The 24,523-nt window shown below is 44.7% G+C and overlaps 1 protein-coding gene across 1 annotated transcript in view; it reads left to right on the forward strand.

The window, feature by feature from the left end:
- Positions 1–339: 339 nt before the first annotated feature.
- The window catches only part of fbxl6 (F-box and leucine-rich repeat protein 6), a 57,357-nt gene continuing 33,173 nt past the window's right edge, over positions 340–24,523 (forward strand). Inside the window, exons 1-3 of the mRNA XM_078230545.1 lie at positions 340–396; positions 21,210–21,765; positions 22,122–22,280. Of these exons, the coding sequence (XP_078086671.1) occupies positions 21,293–21,765; positions 22,122–22,280 (632 nt within the window). The 5' untranslated portion in view covers positions 340–396; positions 21,210–21,292. The remainder of the gene's footprint in view (positions 397–21,209; positions 21,766–22,121; positions 22,281–24,523) is intronic.

A 24,523-nucleotide genomic window follows, 5' to 3' on the forward strand; every position in this document is an offset into this window, starting at 1 on the left:
CAGCAACACCTGATTATGCAAATGAGCAGCTGCCATACAAAAATAAACGTCAGCATTTTGCTTTGTGCCACGCATTTAACGCAAAATAAAAATAACATATTTTTAAAAGGCATTTTAAAAATGAAAATTCTGCCAGTTAAAAAAGCCAGTGGCTTTGGTGGTTGTTCCCTCCCCTTTTAAAACGTTGCCTTTAAGATTAAGGGCCGAAGAGCGGCGCAGGCGTCGACCCAGCTTGATCAGCGTGTTGTGATTGACAGGAGCCACGGACCAATCGATGGTGAGGACCGCCTGACAATGCTGAAAGCAGCAGCCAATTGGCGCGCGGGGAGGGCGGGACTTGGGGCGGGTTGATGCGAGAGGGAAACAAGATGGTGGAAGCGGAGTGAAGCTGTGGCAGTAAGTGAGAGAGCAGAGCGGGGGAGAGGGGACGGTGAGGAGGGTGTAGGTGGGGCCGGGATAGGGAGGAGATAAACTCAGCGGGAACAGAGTCCGTACCGCGCTATCTATGGAAATCTTTAATTAGGCCTCGTTACCTTGGTTACTGCCCCCCCGCCATGTCCAGTTGGATGCTGTGCTTAACCCCCCCCCCCGTGTCCAGTTGGATGCTGTGCTTACCCTCCCCCCCCCCCCCCCCCACTACACCCTTTCCATGCTCAGTTGGATGCTGCTTCATCATCTGAGGAAGGAGCAGCACTGCGAAAGCTCATGATTCCAAATAAACCTGTTGGACTTTAACCTGGTGTTGTTGGATACGAGGATTACTCTTCTGTCCGAGAGAGTCCATAGAGTGGCAGTTGGTACCCAAATGTTGGTTTCTGCTGTGAGGCAGGATTGTGGATGTTGCTGGAATGCACGGTGTGGATGCAGCTGGGTCATTTCGGGAAGGGTGATGGTCTAAAATGATCTCCCATTTTTGGTTGTTTATTGAATGTAGTGCTCCTGGCAAGGCCATGGTGCATTGATTATCTCTTACCTGCCTTCCTCTGATATTTAATCAGGGCTGTAGTGAGAGATGATATAGGTTCTATGGAAAAAAAAAGGTTGAATCCATTTGGGTGGAAATTAGAAATAGTAAGGAGAAAAAGTCACTGATAGGCGTAGTCTAGGCCACCAAATAATGACATCATGGTGGGACGAGAAATAATGTAAAAATGGTACAACAATTATCATGGGGGATTTTAATCTACATTTAATCAATTGGTCAAACCAGGTTGCTCAAGACAGCCTTGAGGAGCGGTTCATAGAATGTATCCGTGATAGCTTCCTTGAAGAGTATGTAATGGAACTGACAAGGGAGCAAGCTATCCTAGATCTGGTCCTGTGTAATGAGATGGGAATAATTAATGATCTTGCAGTTAGGGATCCTCTTGGAAGAAGCGATCACGGTATGGTTGAATTTAAAATACAGATGGAGCGTGAGAAGGTAAAATCCAATACCAGTGTCTTGTGCCTAAACAAAGGAGGCTACAAAGGGATGAGGGAGGAGTTGGCTAAGGTAGACTGGGAGCAAAAACTTTATGGTGGGACAATTGAGGAACAGTGGAGGACCTTCAAAGCGATCTTTCACAGTGCTCAGCAAAAGTATATACCAGCGATAAGGAAGGACTATAGAAAAATAGATAATCTGCCATAGATATCTAAGGAAATAAAGGAGGGTATCAAATTGAAAGAAAATGCATACAAAGTGGCAAAGATTAATGGGGACCTAGAGGATTGGGAAATCTTTAAAGGTCAACAGAAAGCCACGAAAAAAGCTATAAAGAAAGGTAAGATGGATTGAGAGTAAACTAGCTCAGAATATAAAAACAGAGAGCAAAAGTTTCTACAAATATATAAAATGAAAAAGAGTGGCGAAAATAAACATTGGTCCTTTAGAGGACGAGAAGGGGGATGTAATAACTGGAAATGAGAAAATGGCTGAGGCATTGAACAGGTATTTTGTGTCGGTCTTCACAGTGGAAGACACAAATAACATGCCAAAAATTGATGGCAGGTGAGAACCTAGAAATCATCATTATCACGAAAGAGGTAGTGTTGGGCAAGTTAATGGGGCGAAAGGGGACAAGTCTTCTGGTCCTGATGGAATGCATCCCAGGTACTAAAAGAGATGGCGGGAGAAATAGCAAATGCACTAGTGGTAATTTACCGAAATTCGCTGGACTCTGGGGTGGTTCCCGCAGATTGGAAAACAGCAAATGTGACGGCATTGTTTAAAAAAGGAGGTAGACAAAAGGCAGGTAACTATAGGCCGGTTAGCTTAACTTCTGTAGCAGGGAAAATGCTTGAATCTATCATCAAGGAAGAAATAGCGAGACATCTGGATAGAAATTGTCCCATTGGGAAGACGCAACATAGGTTCATGAAGGGCGGGTCATGTTTGACTAATTTGGTGGAATTCTTTGTCCACTGCACATGTAATGTTCTCAATGGGGAACCTGTGGATGTGGTGTATCTGGATTTCCAGAAGGCATTTGACAAGGTGCCGCACCAAAGACTGCTACATTAGATAAAGGTGCACAGTATTACGGGTAATGTATTAGAACATAGAACATAGAAAGCCACAGCACAAACAGGCCCTTCGGCCCACAAGTTGCGCCGATCACATCCCCACCTCTAGGCCTATCTATAGCCCTCAATCCCATTAAATCCCATGTACTCATCCAGAAGTCTCTTAAAAGACCCCAACGAGTTTGCCTCCACCACCACCGACGTCAGCCGATTCCACTCACCCACCACCCTCTGAGTGAAAAACTTACCCCTGACATCTCCTCTGTACCTACCCCCCAGCACCTTAAACCTGTGTCCTCTCGTAGCAACCATTTCAGCCCTTGGAAATAGCCTCTGAGAGTCTACCCTATCCAGACCTCTCAACATCTTGTAAACCTCTATCAGGTCACCTCTCATCCTTCGTCTCTCCAGGGAGAAGAGACCAAGCTCCCTCAACCTATCCTCATAAGGCATGCCCCCCAATCCAGGCAACATCCTTGTAAATCTCCTCTGCACCCTTTCAATGGCTTCAATATCTTTCCTGTAATGAGGTGACCAGAACTGCGCGCAGTACTCCAAGTGGGGTCTAACCAGGGTCCTATAAAGCTGCAGCATTATCTCCCGACTCCTAAACTCAATCCCTTGATTAATGAAGGCCAGTACGCCGTACGCCTTCTTGACCGCATCCTCCACCTGCGAGGCCGATTTAAGAGTCCTATGGACCCGGACCCCAAGGTCCTTCTGATCCTCTACACTGCTAAGAATGGTACCCTTCATATTATACTGCTGCTTCATCCCATTGGATCTGCCAAAATGGATCACCACACACTTATCCGGGTTGAAGTCCATCTGCCACTTCTCCGCCCAGTCTTGCATTCTATCTATGTCTCGCTGCAACTTCTGACATCCCTCCAAACTATCCACAACACCACCTACCTTGGTGTCGTCAGCAAACTTACCAACCCATCCCTCCACTTCCTCATCCAGGTCATTTATGAAAATGACAAACAGCAAGGGTCCCAGAACAGATCCCTGGGGCACTCCACTGGTCACTGACCTCCATGCAGAGAAAGACCCCTCCACAGCCACTCTCTGCCTTCTGCAGGCAAGCCAGTTCTGGATCCACAAGGCAACAGCCCCTTGGATCCCATGCCCTCTCACTTTCTCAAGAAGTCTTGCATGGGGGACCTTATCGAACGCCTTGCTGAAGTCCATATAGACCACATCCACCGCTCTTCCTTCGTCAATGTGTTTGGTCACATTTTCAAAGAACTCAACCAGGCTCGTAAGGCACGACCTGCCCTTGACAAAGCCGTGCTGACTACTTTTGATCATACTAAACTTCTCTAGATGATCATAAATCCTGTCTCTCAGGATCCTCTCCATCAACTTACCAACCACTGAGGTTAGACTCACCGGTCGGTAATTTCCCGGGCTGTCCCTGTTCCCTTTCTTGAATATAGGGACCACATCTGCAATCCTCCAATCCTCCGGAACCTCTCCCGTCTCCATCGACGATGCAAAGATCATCGCCAAAGGCTCCGCAATCTCCTCCCTCGCCTCCCACAGTAACCTGGGGTACATCCCATCCGGTCCCGGCGACTTACCAACCTTGATGCCATTCAATAGTTCCAACACATCCTCTTTCTTTATGTCCACATGCTCGATCCTTTCTGTCCACCGCAAACCAGCAGTACAACCACCCAGATCCCTTTCCACCGTGAATACCGAGGTAAAGTATTCATTAAGCAGCTCCGCCATTTCTAACGGTTCCGCACAAACTTTTCTCCCTTCACCTTTTAAGGGTCCTATGCCTTCACATCTCATCCTTTTACTCTTGACATATTTGTAGAAAGCCTTGGGATTCTCCTTAATCTTACCCGCCAAGGCCTTCTCATGACCCCTTCTCGCTCTCCTAATTTCCTTCTTAAGCTCCTTCCTACGTCCCGTATACTCCTCTAAATCCTTAACACCTCCTAGCTCTCTGAACCTTCTGTACGCCTCTCTTTTCTTATTCACCAGGTTCATCACAACCTTCGTGCACCACGGTTCCCGTACCCTACCAACACCCCCCTGTCTCATCGGAACGTTGTCATGCAGAGCTCCAGACAAACATTCCTTGAAAATCCTCCACTTTCCTTCGGTACTTTTCCCCAAGAATGCCTCCTTCCAATTTACCCGTCTAATTTCCTCCCTGATGACACTGTATTTCCCTTTACTCCAGAGAAACACTTTCCTAGCCTGCCTGATCCTATCTCTTTCCAATGCTATCGTGAAGGAGATAGAATTAGAATTAGCATGGATAGAGGATTGGTTAATTAACAGAAAGCAAAGAGTGGGGGTAAATGGGTGTTTTTCTGGTTGGCGATCAGTGGTGTGCCTCAGGGATCAGTGTTGGGACCGCAATTGTTTACGATTTACATAGATGATATGGAGTTGGGGACCAAGTGTAGTGTGTTAAAATTTGCAGATGACACTAAGATGGGTGGAAGAGCAAAGTGTGAAGAGGACGTTGAAAGTCTGCAAAGGGATATAGATAGTCTAAGTGAGTGGGCGAGGGTCTGGCAGATGGAGTACGATGTTGGTAAATGTGAGGTCATCCATTTTGGTAGGAATAACAACAAAATGGACTATTACTTAAATGGTAAAAAAATGCAGCATGCTGCTGTGCAAAGGGACCTGGGTGTCCTTGTGCAGGAATCTCAAGGTGTTGGTTTGCAAGTGCAGCAGGTAATTAAGAAGGCAAATGGAATTTTGTCCTTCATTGCTAGAGGGATGGAGTTTAAAAACAGTGAGATTATGTTGCAGCTGTATAAGATGCTGGTGAGGCCACACCTGGAGTACTGTGTACAGTTTTGGTCTTCTTATTTGAGAAAGGATATACTGGCACTGGAGGGGTGCAGAGGAGATTCACTAGGTTGATTCCGGAGTTGAGAGTGTTGGCTTATGAGGAGAGACTGAGCAGACTGGGGCTATATTCATTGAAATTCAGAAGAATGAGGGGAGATCTTATAGAAACATATAAGATTATGAAGGGAATAGATAAGATAGAAGCAGGAAAGTTGTTTCCACTGGCGGGTGAAAGTAGAACTAGAGGCCATGTCCTCAAAATAAGGGGAAGCAGATTTAGGACTGAGTTGAGGAGGAACTTCTTCACACAAAGGGTTGTGAATCTATGGAATTCCCTTCCCAGTGAAGCAGTTGAAGCTACCTCATTGAATGTTTTTAAGGCAAGGATAGATAAATTTTTGAACAGTAAAGGAATTAAGGGTTATGGTGAGCGGACAGGTAAGTGGAGCTGAGTCCACAAAAAGATCAGCCATGATCTGAATGAATGGTGCAGCAGGCTCGAGGGGCCAGATGGCCTACTCCTGCTCCTAGTTCTTATGTTCCTCACAAGGGAGTGCTTTGCTGGGCCATTTTTGCGGGCAATTAAGTGTCAACCGTGTTGCTGTGGATCTAATGTCACATTTTAGCTAGACTCAGACTCTGAGACAAAGAATGAAATTTTCTTCCTGAACTATTAGTTTTTTTAAACAGCAATCCAGTAGAAAGTCATGTCACCATCACTGATGCTAGTCTTTTATTCCAGATTTAATTTGACTTGCATTTCTGAGCTGCCATAGTAGGTTTTGAATTTTAGTCTCTCTGGATCATTAGTCCAGTAACAGAATCACTATCTTATCATTCCTGATGCTTCTTCAAAACCCACCCATCTGTTTTGTCAGCCCTCTGGGTCATGTCCTGGAGCCTCCAAGAATTAAAGATTAATCTCCTGGATGAACAATACTGGTGGAAGTTCATTGGGGCAGGCTGTTTAATTTTTTTACTATTCGTTCATCAGATGTGGGCATTGCTGACTGGCCAGCATTTATTGCCATTTCAAAGGACATTTAAGAGTCACCACGTTGCTGTAGATTTGAGTGACATGTAGGCCAGACTGCGTAGGGACATCTTTCTCTAAAGGATATTCGTGAATCCGACCTTTTTTTTTATGACCATGGTAATGGTTAGACTTTTACTTTAAGATTTTTAGGGAATTCACATTTCACTATCTGCTATGGTGGGCTTGGAACCTGTGCCCCAGAGCGTTGCTCTGGATTACTAGTCCAGTGCCAACACTATGCCACCATCTTCCAACCAATGCTTCATATATTATGCAGACTGATGGTCACGTGGTGGAAGTTCTGGGAATATGTCTAACCATAAAAGTAAAGCGTGTTGCTGCAACTGTACAAGGTACTAGTGAGGCCACATTTAGAATACAGAATACAGTTTTGGTCCGTTAATTTAATTAAAGATATATTATCATTGGAGGCAGTACAAAGGAGGTTTACAAGTATAATCCTGGGTATGGAGGGACTGCCATATGAGGAAAGATTAAACATGTTGAGTGTGTATTCCTTGGAGTTCAGAAGGATGAGAGGTGATATGATTGAAACATCTAATATGGGTTGATAGGGTAAGTGTTGGGAGGATGCTTCCACTCGTGGGAGAGTGCAAGACCAGAGGATATAGTTGCAGAATAAGGGGGTGTTCATTTACGGTGAATCTGAGGAAGAATTTCTCGAAAGAGTCCTGAATCTTTGGAGTTCTTTACGCCAGGAAGCTGTGGAAGCCGCGTCCTTGAATGTTTTAAAGGTTGAGTTCGATAGGGAAATTAAGTATTAAGGCAGGACAATGGACTTAGTGAGTGTTGAATCAGCTATGATCTTATTAAATGGTGGAGCAGGCTTGAAGGGCTAAATGGCCTATCCCTGTTCCTGTTTCTTATGTTATATTTGGAAACTTTAATTTCTTCCCTGATCTGAATGGATTTAAGGCAAGTGGATTATGAATGTTGGATGAAGCAGCATTATGGACTCATCCATTTTATGTACATGATGTGGGTGCTGGCAGGGCCACCAGCAATTGACCACAGTGGTTTGCCAGTCCATTTTAGTGAGCGATTAAAAGACTCAATCACACATAGGCCGGAAGGGTGGCACATTGTATTGTGTGCTTAAAAAAGAGAGTGGGGAATACACTCAGCAATTACAGGCCAGTCAGCCGTACCTCAGTGATGGGCAAATTATTGGAAGAAAAGTTCTGAGGGACAGTATAATTATCATTTAGAAAGACATAGATTGTTGTTGCTCTTCAGATAAAGATGACCATATCCAATCAGCTGGATGTTTGGTAGGGTTCTGGTAGGTGATGTAGGTGCCTGGAAGGTTCCTGTGCAAATAAGGCAGGATATTGCAGACAATTGAGCATTGGGTGAGCTACTGGCTTAGGAATTCCTCTGTGTTTTGTCTCTACCTCTGGTATGCATTTGCTTTTGCAGGACGTCGCGCCATTTCTTTGTGCCTGATGCAGCAATCCTCGGAAGCTTGTCTCGGAACTCGGGAGTGATATCAAAGGCATGAATTAACCAAGCAGTCAGCATGGATTTGTTAAGGACAGGTCATGTCTGGTTAACTTAAATTAATTTTTTTGGAGGTAACAAGGATCTGCAATGGCAGTGCATATGATGTAGTCTACATGGGTTTTAAAAAGGCTTTTGACAAGGTCCCAAATAGATTGGTTGCATCTTTTTTTTGAAAGAGATGTTCCCTGTACAGAACAGAAACCAAAACTAAATAGTAACCTGTGAAACACCCCAATGATATCACCACCAAATCATGTGACTGGTTCTTAAAGCAATCAGGCAACCACTTAAGTATATAGAATTTCCACCTCCCAGTGCATTTGCAACAATCTTCAGCCAGAATTGCAGGCCAGTTACATAGAACCATAGAAAATTACAGCTCAGAAACAGGCCTTTTGGCCCTTCTTGTCTGTGCCAAACCATTTTTTGCCGAGTCCCACTGACCTGCACTTGGACCATATCCCTCCACACCCCTCTCATCCATGAACCCGTCCAAGTTTTTCTTAAATGTTAAAAGTGACCCCGCATTCACCACTTTATCCGACAGCTCATTCCACACTCCCACCACTCTCTGCGTGAAGAAGCCCCCCCTAATATTCCCTTTAAAACTTTTCTCCTTTCACCCTTAACCCATGCCCTCTGTTTTTTTTCTCCCCGATCCTTAGTGGAAAAAGCCTGCTTGCATTCACTCTATCTATATCCATCAAAATCTTATACACCTCTATCAAATCTCCCCTCAATCTTCTGCGCTCCAGGGAATAAAGTCCCAACCTATTCAATCTCTCTTTGTAACTCAGCTTCTCAAGTCCCGGCAACATCCTTGTGAACCTTCTCTGCACTCTTTCAACCTTACTACATCCTTCCTGTAACTAGGTGACCAAAACTGTACACAATACTCCAAATTCGGCCTCACCAATGCCTTATATAACCTTACCATAACACTCCCAACTTTTATACTTGATACTCCGATTTATAAAGGCCAATGTACCAAAGGCACTCTTTAGGACCCTATCCACCTGTGACGTCACTTTTAGGGAATTCTGTACCTCTATTCCCAGATCCCTCTGTTCAACTGCACTCTTCAGAGTCCTACCATTTACCCTGTACGTTCTACTTTGGTTTGTCCTTCCAAAGTGCAATATCTCACACTTGTCTGCGTTAAATTCCATTTGCCATTTTTCTAGTTGGTCCAAATCCCTCTGCAAGCTTTGAAAACCTTCCTCACTGTCCACGACACCTCCAATCTTTGTATCATCAGCAAACATGCTGATCCAATTTACCACATTATCATCCAGATCATTGATATAGATGACAAACAACAATGGACCCAACAACAATGGACCCAACACCGATCCCTGCGGCACACCATTAGTCACAGGCCTCCACTCAGAGAAGCAATCCTCCACAACCACTCTCTGGCTTCTTCCATTGAGCCAGTGTCTAATCCAATTTACTACCTTCCCATGTATAATCAGCGACTGAACCTTCCTAACTAACCTCCCATGAGGGACCTTGTCAAAGGCCTTGCTGAAATCCAGGTAGACAACATCCGCCACCTTCCCTTCTTCCACTTTCCTGGTAACCTCCTCGAAAAACTCTAATAGATAGGTCAAACATGGCCTACCACGCACAAAGCCATGTTGACTCTCCCTAATAAGTCCCTGTCTATCCAAATATTTGTAGATCCTATCCCTTATCACACCTTCCAACAACTTGCCCACCACCGACGTCAAACTTACTGGCCTATAATTTCCTGGATTTCTTTTGGAATCTTTTTTAAACAACGGAACAACATGAGTCACCCTCCAATCATCCGGCACCTCCCCCGTGAATACTGACATTTTAAATATGTCTGCCAGGGCCCCTGCAAGTTCAACACTAGCTTCCCTCAAGGTCCGTGGGAATACCCTGTCCGGTCCTGGGGATTTATCCACTCTGATTTGCCTCAAGACAGCAAGCACCACCTCCTCTTTAATCTGTAAAGGTTCCATGACCTCCCTACCTGTTTGCCCGATTTCCGTAGACTCCATGCCCGTTTCCTCAGTAAATACGGATGCAAAAAAACCATTTAGTATCTCCCCCATCTCTTTTGGTTCCATACACAGTCTTCCACTCTGGTCTTCAAGAGGACCAATTTTATCCCTCACTATCCTTTTGCTCCTAACATACCTATAGAAGCTCTTTGGATTTTCCTTCACTCTGTCTGCCAAAGCAACCTCATGTCTTCTTTTAGCCCTCCTGATTTCCCTCTTAAGTAGCTTCTTGCACTTTTTATACTCCTCGAACATCTGATCTGTTCCTTGCTGCCTGTACATTTCATACAACTCTCTCTTCCTCTTAATCAGTGTTACAATCTCCCTCGAGAACCAAGGTTCCTTATTCCTATTTACTTTGCCTTTAATCCTGACCGGAACATACAAACTCTGCACTCTCAAAATTTCTCCTTTGAAGGCCTCCCACTTTCCATTTACATCCTTACCAGAGAACAGCCTGTGCCAATCCAAGCTTCCCAGATCCCTTCTCATTTCATCAAATTTGGCCTTTTTCCAGTTCAGAACTTCAACCCGAGGACCAGATCTATCCTTATCCATGATCAGGTTGAAACTAATGGCATTATGATCACTCGATCCAAAGTGTTCCCTCACACTCGTATCCATCACCTGCCCTTACTCATTTCCCAATAGGAGATCCAATATCGCATCCTCTCTAGTTGACACCTCTATATACTGATGTAGAAAATTTTCCTGAACACATTTTACAAACTCTACCCCGTCTAAACCTTTAACAGTATGCGAGTCCCAATCTATATGTGGAAAATTAAAATCCCCTACTATCACAACTTTGTGTTTCTTGCAGTTGTCAGCTATCTCTCTGCTGATTTGCTCCTCCAATTCTCGCCGACTATTGGGTGGTCTATAATACAACCCCATTAATGTGGTCATACCTTTCCTGTTTCTCAGCTCCACCCATAGGGCCTCTGTAGACAAGCTCCCTAAACTATCCTGCCTGAGTACCGCTGTAACATTTTCCCTGACCAACAATGCCACTCCCCCACCTTTTATCCCTCTGCCTCTATCCCGCCTGAAACATTGGAACCCTGGAACATTGAGCTGCCAGTCCTGCCCCTCCTGTAGCCAAGTTTCACTAATGGCTATAATGTCATATTTTCATGTGTCTATCCACACCTTCAGCTCATCTGCCTTCCCCACAATACTCCCGGCATTGAAATAGACACACCTCAAAAGGTTATTTCCACTACACTCAACCCTTCCATTTGTGATTTTGCTTGAACTAATCTGTCTTTTTACCCCTGCTCCACTATCTGCTCTGGCACTCTGCAAATCTAGTTTGAACGCTCCCCAATAACACTAGCAAACCTCCCTGCAAGTATATTGGTCCCCTTGTAGTTTAGGTGTAACCCGTCTCTCTTGTACGGGTCCCACCTGCCCCTGAAGAGGTCCCAATGATCCAGGAAACGGAAACCCTGCCCACTACACCAGTTCCTCAGCCACGTGTTCATCTGCCCAAGCATCCTACTCCTACCCTCACTGGCATGTGGTACAGGTAGCAATCCTGAGATTACTACCCTCGGGGTCCTGCTTTTTAACTTCCTTCCAAGCTCTTTGTACTCACTCTTTAGGATCTCCTCGCTCTTCCTACCTACGTCATTTGTACCCATGTGTACCACGATATCTGGCTGATCACCTTCCCACTTTAGAACGCTGTGCACACGATCAGAGACATCCCTGACCTTGGCACCTGGGAGGTAACAAACCATGCGGGAGTCTCTGTCCCGACCACAGAACCTCCTGTCCGTACGTCTGACCATTGAGTCCCCTATCACTACTGCTCTCTTCTTCCTCCCACCCTTTTGCGCTGTAGAACCAGACTCAGTATCAGAGTTCTGGCTGTCGCAGCTTGTCCCAGGTAAAACATCTCCCACAACAGTATCCAATTTAGTATACCTGTTGTGGAGGGGTATGGCCACAGGGGAACCCTGCTCTGCCTGTTCTTTCACATTTCCATTTCCTCTCCTTACAGTAACCCAATTTCCTGTGCTCTGCTGCTTAGGTGTAACTACCTCCCTAAAGCTACTGTCTATATACTTCTCATTCTCCTGAATTAGATGGAGGTCATCAAGCTCCTGCTCCAGTTCCCTAACAAGCTTTGCTAGCAGCTGCAGCTGGTTGCATCTTTTGCAGGTGTTGTCCGGTCTCCCTGATCTCCCACATCCTGCAAGAGGAGCATTCCAACATCTTGCCTGGCATTTTTTTTTTTACCCTGAGCATTTGTCTTGGGGAACTTGCTAGAATCTATTATTAAGGAGGTTATAGTGAGTGGATGATCCACCTCAACTTCCTCTGCAGGTTCCCAGAATCAGAGATGTCAGTCTTCAGCCAATTTGATTCACTCCACGTGATATCAAGAATATCCCTCCCTAACAGCACTGTGGGTGTACCTATACCTCAGGGACTGCAGTGGTTCAAGAAGGCAGCCCACCAGCACCTTCTGAAAGGCAACTAGGAATGGGCAATAAATGCTGGCCTAGCAGTGACATCCATATCCAATAAAATACATTTTAAAGATACTCAAATAATACATTCCAGTGAGAAGTTAAGACTCTAGAAGAAGGATGTATCATCTGTGGCTAACTAAAGACAATATCAAATTGAAAGAAAAAGCATATAATTCCACAAAGATGTGGCAAGTCAGAACATTGTACAGCTATAAAGAACAGGAAAGAATGACTTAAAGATTAATAATAAGGGAGAAATTAATGTACGAGAGAAAACAAGCCAAGAATATAGAAACAGATAAATGTTTCTGCAGGTATTTAAAAAGGAAAAGAGAAAGTTAACTGAGTGTTGGTCCACTAGAGTGAGAATGGGCAATTAAGGAAATGGCAGGTGAATTGAACATCTATTTTACATCTGTCTTCCTTGTAGTTGATGCATCCCAAAATAATTGTGAATCAGGAAGTGAAAGGAGGAGACAGAAAGCAGAGAATTGCAGGCCAGTTAACTTAACATTTGTTTTGGGGAACTTGCTAGAATCTGATATATATAGAATAAGGGCGGCACGGTAGCACAGTGGTTAGCACTGCTGCTTCACAGCTCCAGGGTCCCGGGTTCGATTCCCGGCTTGGGTCACTGTCTGTGTGGAGTTTGCACATTCTCCTCGTGTCTGCGTGGGTTTCCTCCGGGTGCTCCGGTTTCCTCCCACAGTCCAAAGATGTGCGGGTTAGGTTGATTGGCCAGGTTAAAAAAAAAAATTGCCCCTTCGAGTCCTGAGGGATTAGCGGGTAAATATGTGAGGGTAGGGCCTGGGTGGGATTGTGGTCGGTGCAGACTCGATGGGCCGAATGGCCTCCTTCTGCACTGTAGGGTTTCTATGATCATTTCTATGATCTATTATTAGAGAGGTTATAGCAGGGCACTTATAAAATCTCAATGAAATCCGGCAGGGTCAACGTGGTTTTGTGAAAGAGAAATCATGTTGCAGTTCTTTGAGGCAGTACCAAGCAGTGTGGATAAAGGGGACCCTGTGAATGTGCTGTACTTAAAGGCATCTGACAAGATGCTGTATGAAAGGTTACTATGGAAAATAGCTCATGGTTTAGGGGGTAACATATTAGCATGGATAGAGGATTGGTTGGCTAACAGGAAACAGAAGGTGAAGTCACATGGGATCTGAGGTGAACTGGTGGTGCAGCAGTGGAAGGATACTTTTCTAATTCGAGGTCTGTGACAAGTGGTGTTTCACAAGGATCAGTGCTGGGGCCTCTGTTGTTTGTAATATATATATATAAATGATTTGGAGGAAAATGTAGGTGGTCTGATTAGTAAATTTGCAGATGATACAAACATTGGGGGAGTAGCGGATAGTGAGGAGGATTGTCAGAGGATACAGCAGGATATAAATTGGCTGGAGACCTGGGCCGAAAGATGGCAGATGGATTTTAACCCGGACAAATGTGAGGTGATGCAATTTGGAAGGTTTGCTGCAGAAGGAAAGTATACAGTAAATGCTAGAGTACTTGGAAATATTAGTATACAGAAGGATCTAGGCGCACAGATCCACAGTTCCCTGAAGGTGGCAACTCAGGTGGTCAAGAAGGCTTATGGCATGCTGACCTTCATCAGTCGGGGCGGTGAGTATAGGAATTGGAAAATCATGTTGCAGCTGTATAAGACTTTGGTTAGGCCGCATTTGGAGTATTGTATACAATTCTGGTCACCACACTACTGGAAAGATGTTGATGCATTGGAAAGGGTGCAGAAGAGATTTACCAGGATGTTGCCTGGTTTGGAGGATATGGACTATGAAGAAAGGTTGAACAAACTTGGATAGTTTTCATTGGAGTGTCGGGAGGATGAGGGGGGGAACCTGATAGTGGTTTACAAGATTATGACAGGCTTGGATAGAGTGGATCGTCAGAGTCTTTTTCCCAGGGTCGAAGGGTCAATTACTCGGGGGCATGGGTTAAAAGTGAGAGGGGGAAAGTTTAAAAGAGATGTAAGGGGCAAGTTTTTCACAGAGTGGTGGATGCCTGGAATGCGCTGCTGGAAGAAGTGATGGAAGCAGATTCTATAACAACGTTCGAGAGGCATCTGGATAGATGCATGAAAGATGCAGGGAATAGAGGGATATGGACCACATAGAGGCAAGAAAATATTAGTTTAGAGAGGCATCTGTGTCAGCACAGACTTGGTGGGCGGAAGGGCCTGCTCCTATACTGTACTGTTCTTTAGGGGTAAATTGGCCATTTTTGGGTTGGCAAGATGAATGCAGTACCATAGATTAGTGCTGGGGCTTCAACTATTTACTGTTTGTATCAATGGCTTGGATGAAGGGACTAAATATATGGGGCAAGATTTTCTGGCCTTGCTTGATTTGAAACCGTAAAATCCCACCCAAGGTCCACGGACCTTCCCATTGTCTGCCCCTCGCCCACTCTGATTCCTGTGATGGGTGAGGCAGTAAAATTCCGGCCATGGTTTCTAAATTTGCTGATGACACAAAGAAAGGAAGGTAAGTTGTGATGAAGACCTAAATCTGCAAAGGGACTTGGGTTAAGTGAGAGGGCAAGAATTTGATATAATGTGGAGAAATGTGAACTTGTTCACTTTGGCATGTGGAATAGAAGACCAGCATATTTAAATGGAAGGGGATTTCAGAACTCAAGTACAGAGGGTTCTGGGTGTCCTGGGACATGAATCAGGAAAAGGTTGTATGCAGATACAGCAAGAATGGCAAATGGAATGTTGTCATTTATTGCAAGTGGAATGGAGTATAAAAGTAGGGATGGTAGAATATTAAGAAGTGTGGAGGAACAGAGGACCTTTAAGTGTATGTACAATTATCCTTAAAGGCAGCAGGACAGGGGAGGTGGTGGTGGTGAAAAAGGTACGTGGGATACTTTCCTTTATTGGGTAAGACATGGAGTTTAAGAACATGGAGGTTATAGGAACTATACAAAACTAGTTAGACTGTAGTAAGAGTACTGCATGCAGTTCTGGTCACCGCATTGCAGGAAGGATGTAATCACACAAGAGAACATGTAAAGTTTGTGAGGGTGTTACCAGGAATGATTGGCAAAGCTGGAATTAGTTTCTTTGGAGTAGATGAGGTTGAGGAGAGATTTAATTGAGCTGTATAAGATTGAGGCCTCGGTCGAGTGTATAGGAAGGACGTTTATGAGGAGATTGTGCAAACTCTACATACACAGTTACCCAAGGCTGGAATTGAACCCAAGTCCCTGGCACTGAGAGTCAGCAGTGCTAATCATTGTGCCACCCTAAAGGATGTTAGTGAATCAGACAGGTTTTATTACAACAAAAACAGAAAATGCTGGAACATCTCAGAAGGTCTGTTAGTATCTGTGGAGAGAGAATAGAGCTAAAGTTCAAGTCTGGATTCAGATTCCAGCATCTGCAACATTTTGCTTTTACCTTTGGGTTTTTATTGCAATCTGGCAGTATTAGGTTACTGTTACCTTTAATACCAGATTTATTTCATTAACTGAATTTAAATTTCTTAGATGCCACAGTGGGGGGTATTGAACGTTTTACTGTGGATGATAAGTCCAGTAATATAAGCACAATGCTGCTGTACTCTGTTTAACGCAGTATACACTGTGGATTCCTCCATATTATTTTGTCACATACATTGCATGAAATGTTAGTATTTAATTGAGAAAGATGTAGGGGAATTAAGGATAAGAATAAAGAGTTTGTTCTGTGATTATTGAGATATGAAAAATAGTATTCCTTGGGCAGTGGTGGTGTAGTGGCAATGTCACTTGACAAGTAATGCAGAGGCCCAGGCTAATCCTCTGGGGATAGGGGTTCAAATCCTACCATGGCAGCTGGTACAATTTAAATTCAATTAATACATTGGAAATACAAAGGTAATTTCAGCAATGGTGACCATAACAACTATTATCGGTTATTATAAAAACCCATCTGGTTCACTTGTGCCCGATAGGGAAGGAAATCTGCCAACCGAACCTGGCCTACGTGAGACTCCAGAACCAGAGCAAGTTGGTTGATTCTCACCTACCCTATGAAGTGGCCTAGCAAGTCACTCAGTTAAAGGGCAGTTAGGGATAGGCAACAAAAGCTGACCTTGTCAGCAATGCCCACGTCCCATTAACAAATGAAGTAAAAAAATCTTGTGCTGAGGTTTCTGCTTTTCACCTACACTGAGTTGGCTGAATGAACAGAGTTTTATATTCCATTTTATGGAAGACACTTAAGTTAGGAGGCACAACAAGTTGTTCAGATGGGAGAGGAAGTTATAACGGAACATAGACGAAGAGAGTGGGCAAAACAATGGCAGATGGAGTTCAATCCATAAACTCCTTTGCTCTTCATATTGTATCCCTATTATCGGAGGGTTACTAATCATTGTTCAAATAGGAGTAGACTACTCGAGAACTACCTCAAATGGTACAGGAATGGAACCCACACTGTCAGCATTGTTAATATCCACTTCCACTACCTCCCCCGGCAACGAGTTTCAGGCACCCACTACTCGCTGTGTAAAAAATTTGCCTCATACATCTCCTTTAAACCTTGCCCCTCGCACCTCAAACCTGTGCCCCCTAGTAATTGACTCTTCCGCCCTGGGAAAAAGCTTCTGACTATCCACTCTGTCCATGCCTCACATAATCTTATAGACTTCTATCAGGTCTCCCCTCAACCTCAGTTGCTCGAGTGAGAACAAACCAAGTTTCTCCAACCTCTCCTCATAGCTAATGCCCTCCATACCAGGCAGCATCTTGGTAAATCTTTTCTGTACCCTCTCCAAAGCCTCCACTTCCTTCTGGTAGTGTGGCGACCAGAATTGAACACTATGTTCCAAGTGCAGCCTAACTAAGGTTCTATAAAGCATCAACGTGACTTGCCAATTTTTAAACTTCCCGATGAAGGGAAGCATGCCGTATGCCTTCTTGACTACCTTCTCCACCTGCATTGCCACTTTCAGTGACCTGTGTACCTGTACACCCAGATCCCTTTGCCTATCAATACTCTGAAGGGTCCTGCCATTTACTGTATATTTCCTATCTGTATTAGACCTTCCAAAATGCATTACCTCACATTTGCCCGGATTAAACTCCATCTGCCATCTCTCCGCCCAAGTCTCCAACTGATCTATGTCCTGCTGTATCCTCTGATGGTCCTCATCGCTATCCACAAATCCACCAACCTTTATGTCATCCGCAAACTTACTCATCAATCCAGTTACATTTTCCTCCAAATCATTTATATATATATATATTATGAACAGCAAAGGTCCCAGCACGGATCCTTGAGGAACACCACTTGTCACAGCCCTCCATTCAGAAACACACCCTCCCACTGCTACCCTCTGTCGTCTTTGACCGAGCCAGTTTTGTATCCACCTTGCCAGCTCACCTCTGATCCCATGCTACTTCACCTTCTGCACCAGTCTGCCATGAGGGACCTTGTCAAAGGCCTTACTGAAGTCCATGTAGACAACATCCACTGCCCTACCCTCATCAATCATCTTTGTCACTTGCTCGAAAAACTCGATCAAGTTCGTTAGACACGACCTCCCCTTCACAAAACCATGTTGCCTCTCACTAATACGTCCACTTATTTCCAAGTGGGAAACACGATCCGAGACATCATGGACCCTGCACCTGGGAGGCAACACACCAGCCGCGAATCCCTCTCGTTCCCACAGAATCTCCTATCTATCCCCCTAACTATTGGAGTCCCCAGTAACTAATGCTCTACTCCTCTCCCCACTTCCCTTCTGAGCAACAAGGACAGACTCTGTGCCAGAGACCTGTACCCCATGGTTTACCCCTGTTAAGTCATCCAAGTCCTTCTCTTTGGTGAATACTGATGCAAAGTACTCATTTAATACCTCGCCCAAGTTGTAATACAAGTAGGCTTACATTCACACTGCAATGAAGTTACTGTGAAAATCCCTCAGTTGCTGCAGTCTGGTGCCTGTTCGGGTACACTGAGGGAGAATTTATCATGACCAATTCACCTAACCTGCACATCTTTGGACTGTGGGGGGAAACCGGAGCACCCGGAGGAAACCCACAGAGACTCGGGGAGAATGTGCAAACTCAACACAGACAGTGACCCAAGCTGGGAATCGAACCCGGGTCCCTGGGGCTGTGAGGCAGCAGTGCTAACCACTGTGCCACCGTGCCCCCCCCAACTGGCACCCAGATTTGGGTGTCAGTGTACACAGATTACTTTTGTGTACCTGCATATTAGCTTCTAGTTATCAAAAAAGGCTAATAAAACTGTTACATCCTAGGGAGCTGTGGTCAGACATTATCTGGAATATTTGTGATTTATTCTGGACACCACGTCCAGGAGGGTATATTAGGCTTGGGTGGGGTAGTGTGCATTAATGATGCTGGGGCTTGAAAGGTTAAATTATGCAGATAGATTGCATTTCCCTTGAGTTTAGAAGGCTGACTGCTGATTTAATTGAGGCTATTACAGAGAGGCACAGTCTTAACATTGGTACTTGGGCCATTTAGGAGGAAAATCTGGAAAAGTTTTTCACCCTAAGGGCAGTACTACATAAGAAACCTGTTAGCAACATTTAAAACCCAAGGGTTTAAATGGGTAATAGCTGCATGGATACAGACTTGGCTGCAACACAAAAGGTAGAGGATAGTGGTGAATGGAGCGGCCCTGCACAGGGGTCAGTATTGGAACCACTGTACTTTGATATGGAGAAATATACATAATGATGACTGGCTTTGGGAGTAGGCCCCTCGCGCCTGCTGCGCCATTTAACAAGATCATGGCTGATCTTTTTGTGGACTCAGCTCCACTTACCCGCCCGCTCACCATAACCCTTAAATTCCTTTACTGTTCAAAAGTTTATCCTTGCCTTAAAAACATTCAATGAGGTAGCCTCAACTGCTTCACTGGGCAGGGAATTCCACAGATTCACAACCCTTTGTGTGAAGAAGTTCCTCCTCAACTCAGTCCTAAATCTGCTTCCCCTTATTTTGAGGCTATGCCCCCTAGTTCTAGTTTCACCCGTCAGTGGAAACAACTTCCCTGCTTCTATCTTATCTATTCCCTTCATAATCTTATATGTTTCTATAAGATCTCCCCTCATTCTTCTGAATTCCAATGAATATAGCCCCAGTCTGCTCAGTCTCTCCTCATAAGCCAACACTCTCAACTCCGGAATCAACCTAGTGAATCTCCTCTGCACCCCCTCCAGTGCCAGTATATCCTTTCTCAAGTAAGGAGACCAAAACTGTACACAGTACTCCAGGTGTAGCCTCACCAGCACCTTATACAGCTGCAACATAATCTCGCTGATTTTAAACTCCATCCCTCTAGCAATGAAGGACAAAATTCCATTTGCCGCCTTAATTACCTGCTGCACCTGCAAACCAACTCCTTGTGATTCCTGCACAAGGACACCTAGGTCCCTCTGCACAGCAGCATGCTGCATTTTTTTACCATTTAAATAAGCATCTAGTTACTAGAGACAATATAAACAATATGGTACAATTTAACAGAGGTGCAGAAACAGACATTGGGTTCACTTTCACAGATTTTTGAAGGTGTCAAAATTGCGAGTGAGACTCCAGGCTGGAGTAACATGGGTAATCCTAGGCACCACATTTTAGCAAAGATGTCAAAACCTTGGAAGGAATGCAGAGATTTAACAGAATGGTACCCAGAGCTGAGGGACTTCAGATATGTGCAGACACTAGTGAAGGTGGCATTGTTTTCCATAGCGCACAGTAGGAGAAGAAAACGTGCAGGAATATGGGGAAAGAATGGTGGTCCACTAAGTGAATTGCTTTTCGATAGGGCCAGCACAGCTCAAAAAGTGACCATTTGGCCCATCATATCAGTGCTGATTTTCTGTCGGAGCAACTCGCCTACTCCCATCCCCTGCATTTTCCCCATTGCCCTACAAATATTTTTCTGTTAAGGTAATTGCCCAGTTTTGTTTTGAAAGCTATGGTTGAATCAGCCTGACCACACTCAGGCAGATCATTCCAGATATTAACCATTCAAAACAGTTTCTGTGTGTTGCCACTTCTTTTGTTAATTATCTTAAATCATTATCCTTTGATTCTAGATCCTTCTGAGAATGAGAACGGTTTATCTGCTTTTTCCTACCGGTTTGTAGGAAATGTTGGGGAGAATAAACATTACGGTGCAGTGGCAGGACATTAATGCTTAGTTATTAACAATAGCAGCAGCATTTACAGAGAAGAGCCAGTTGTTGTCTGAAATGGATGCTATTTGGCTGCCTGTTTGTGAAATCATTGTCCATTAAAGATGCAAATGGATAATGGGCTGAGTAATAACTTCTAACCAGTGTTGTTCACTCTGATTTACTTTTGAAGAAATAGGCCTGAATTTTTGAGAATTGGGCATCAAACAGCTGTCAGTCTTTTGTCCTTCTACATTTTTAACATTTTACATGGCAAGTTGCTGAACGCTTTCTCACAACTGATCAGATCTTCTTGGGTTGTTGTCGACCCCTTGGATTTGATCCCTATAGTTTTATCTTACTTAAGGAGCAGAAACCTTCTCTACTATAATCTCAGGACATGTGATGTGTAATGGACTGTATACCACTTTGTTGGGCATGCATCTCATGGGAGCCAGGAGAGGAGTATGGAGAATTTAAAGATATTTTAATTTTTAAAATTGGCTTCTATCCAATTTTCTGTTTATACGTCTGTCGAGACCAGTTTGCCTCCTTCCATAAGTGCAAAGGTCCATTTTGAGAACACTGGCAATGATGAAATGCTAACTTTTTCTTGTTCCAGTGACGTTCCAAATTCCTCTTTACCGTTGAATAAGGACTCATCCAGCTGAAGAATTTAATGAGGAAGACTGAGGGGACAACGTGATGGAAGGCTCTTCTTCTCCCCACACCTCTCGGCCTTCGTCTTCACGCAAGCGGGACGGAAGTGTGGAAAGCCGTAGTAGGTCATGTGTCCGAGTGACCTCCAAACCAGTAAGGAAAGTGCGACGAACGTCGAGGTGGAACACCACAGACTACACGGTTCATGATACTGACAATGACATGCTATTGATCATTTCTAACGAAAACAGGGTGCAGAGGAGGCCGCGCAAACTGGCAGGGAAGAAAAGCAGCCGCAAGTTGAACACACCGCACAATTCCCACAAAAATAAGGTGTCCCTGGGCAATGCAGCGACAAAGGCAGCCAGGGGCCTGGCAGGCCAGGTTAAGCTAACTGATTTAGAACTGGAGAAGACAGAACCCTTGGACCGATGGGGTCAAGAGCTTCCGATCGAAGTCTTGGTTCATATCTTCCATTATGTCGTGTCATCGAATGGGGCCGTACCATTTTTGTGCAGGTAAATGCAAATGATGGGTGGGGGGGTTGGTCTGTAACCTCACCCTGTACAGGTAACTTTTGTCAAAAAAATTTCCCCTTCCCTTTTATGGACTATTAAGGATTCTGCTTTTACTATCTCTAGTCAAGCATCAATGTCCTAACAACTTTCCTGTAGCTGATCTTATTTGCATGATGCAGTGAATAAGCACTTTCTGATAGAATTGTTTTCCTATGATTGTTGATTGGATCATTATGGACCCCTGTGGTTTTGACTTTCTTGGAGAGCGTAACATAATATCAGGATCACAACTCTGCGTTTTGGTCTGTGTGGTTGTGTGCTTTGATCTCCCAGTGCTAACTCTTGTTTTTAAACAGGATGGCCCGGGTGTGTCACCTCTGGTATGGTGCTGCTGCCAACCCCAAACTCTGGCAGAAAGTTACAATCTCCTATTGCTGGTCAGAATCTGGAAAGAAACTGGCGCCTCCAATTCAGCGAAAAATCCAAAACACCCTGAACTGGCTGAGAGACAACAGGTTTGTATGAGTTTTAATGGCTGAAAAGAACATTTCTAATGTGATGTGGGGGAAATAGGCACAGTATTATCAGGTGCGATCAGCTGTTCGAATGTTAAATAGCCAGAAACTTCATTTGTATAACAAAGCTAATGTAAAATATCCCAAGGAGCTTCAGGGTAGCATTACCAAACAACATTTGATACCAGGTCATGTAAGGAGACATTAGGACTGCTGGGGTGTTGTGTTCTGAGGGAGCATCTTAAGAGGAGAGAGGACTGGAAAGGTTGAGAAAGCATATTCCAGAGTTTTGAACCTAGACAACTGTAAACCCAGCTGTTGATCATAGAATCCTACAGTGCAGAAGGAGGCCGTTTGGCCCCTCGAGTCACAACCGCACCCACGCCCTACTCCCACAACCCCATGCATTTACCCCAGCTAGTTCCCCTGACACCAAGGGGCAATTTAGCATGGCCAATCCACCTAACCCTGCACATCTTTGGATGGAGTGCAGGAAGTAAAGGAAGTGACTCAGCATCGGAGGAGTGTTGAGTTCCTGGAGGATTATGGAGCTGGATGAAGTTAGAGATAGTGAGGCCAGGGAAGAAAGAGAATTTTAAGAGTTGTCCTGGGACTCAGAGAGTGTCTCAGAGAGATGTGTTGATCCGTTAGAAAAAATCTCAATTACAAGGGAGGAAGTGTTAGGTTTTTTAGGAAACATTAAGACAGACAAATCCCCAGGGCCGGATGGCATCTATCCTAGACTCCTCAGGGAGGTGAGGGATGCAATTGCTGGGCCTCTAACAAAAATCTTTGTCTCTTCACTTGATACAGGTGAGGTCCCAGAGGATTGGAGGATAGCAAATGTGGTCCCATTATTTAAGAAAGGTAGCAAGGATAACCCGGGTAATTATAGGCCGGTGAGCTTGACGTCCGTGGTAGGGAAGTTGTTGGAGAAGATTCTTAGAGATAGGATATATGCGCATTTAGAACTGAATAACCTCATTAGCGATAGACAGCATGGTTTTGTACGAGGGAGGTCATGCCTCACAAATTTGGTTGAGTTTTTTGAGGAGGTGACAAAAACGATTGACGAAGGAAGGGCCGTGGATGTCGTCTATATGGATTTTAGTAAAGCGTTTGACAAGGTCCCTCATGGCAGGCTGGTGCAAAAGGTTAAATCTCTCGGGCTAAAAGGTGAGCTAGCTAGATGGGTGGAGAACTGGCTTAGCCATAGAAGACAGAGGGTAGCAGTGGAGGGGTCTTTTTCCGGTGCGAGGTCTGTGACTAGTGGAGTTCATGATGTGGAGGAAGATGTAGCTGGTGTGATCAGTAAGTTTGTGAACGACACGAAGATTGCTGGAGTTGCGGATAGTGATGAACATTGTCAGAGAATACAGCAGGATATAGATAGGCTGGAACATTGGGCGGAGAAATGGCAGATGGAATTTAATCCAGATAAATGCGAAGTGATGCATTTCGGTAGATCTAATGTAAGGGGGAGCCATACAATAAATGGCAGAACCATCAGGAGTATAGACACACAGAGGAACTTGGGTGTACAAGTCCACAGATCCTTAAAGGTGGCAGCACAGGTGGAGAGGGTGGTGAAGAAGGCATATGGCATGCTTGCCTTTATTGGATGGGGCATAGAATATAAAAGTTGGCATATGATGTTGCGGCTGTGTAGAACGATGGTTAGGCCACATTTGGAATACTGCGTCCAGTTCTGTTTGCCACACTACCAGAAGGATGTGGAGGCTTTGGAGAGAGTACAGAATAGGTTTACCAGGATGTTGCCTGGTATGGAGGGTCTTAGCTATGAGGAGAGATTGGGTAAACTGGGGATGTTCTCCCTGGAAAGACGGAGGTTGAGGGGCGACCTAATAGAAGTGTATAAAATTATGAAGGGCATAGATAGGGTGAACAGTGGGAAGCTTTTTCCCAGGTCGGAGGTGACGAACACAACGGGTCACGGGTTCAAGGTGAGGGGGGTAAGGTTCAACACAGATGTCAGGGGGACGTATTTTACACAGAGGGTGGTGGGGACCTGGAATGCACTGCCAAGCAAGGTGATTGAGGCGGACACGCTGGGATCGTTTAAGGCTGATCTAGATAGCCACATGAACAGACTGGGAATAGAGGGATACAAACGAATGGTCTAGTTGGGCACATGAGCGGCGCAGGCTTGGAGGGCCGTGGGGCCTGTGCTGTATTGTTCTTTGTTCTTTGACTGAGAACCGGCTGAGGTCAGTAACATAGGG

Source organism: Mustelus asterias, chromosome 2 (genome assembly GCF_964213995.1).
Source record: "Mustelus asterias chromosome 2, sMusAst1.hap1.1, whole genome shotgun sequence".
In the NCBI taxonomy this organism is placed as follows: Eukaryota; Metazoa; Chordata; class Chondrichthyes; order Carcharhiniformes; family Triakidae; genus Mustelus; species Mustelus asterias.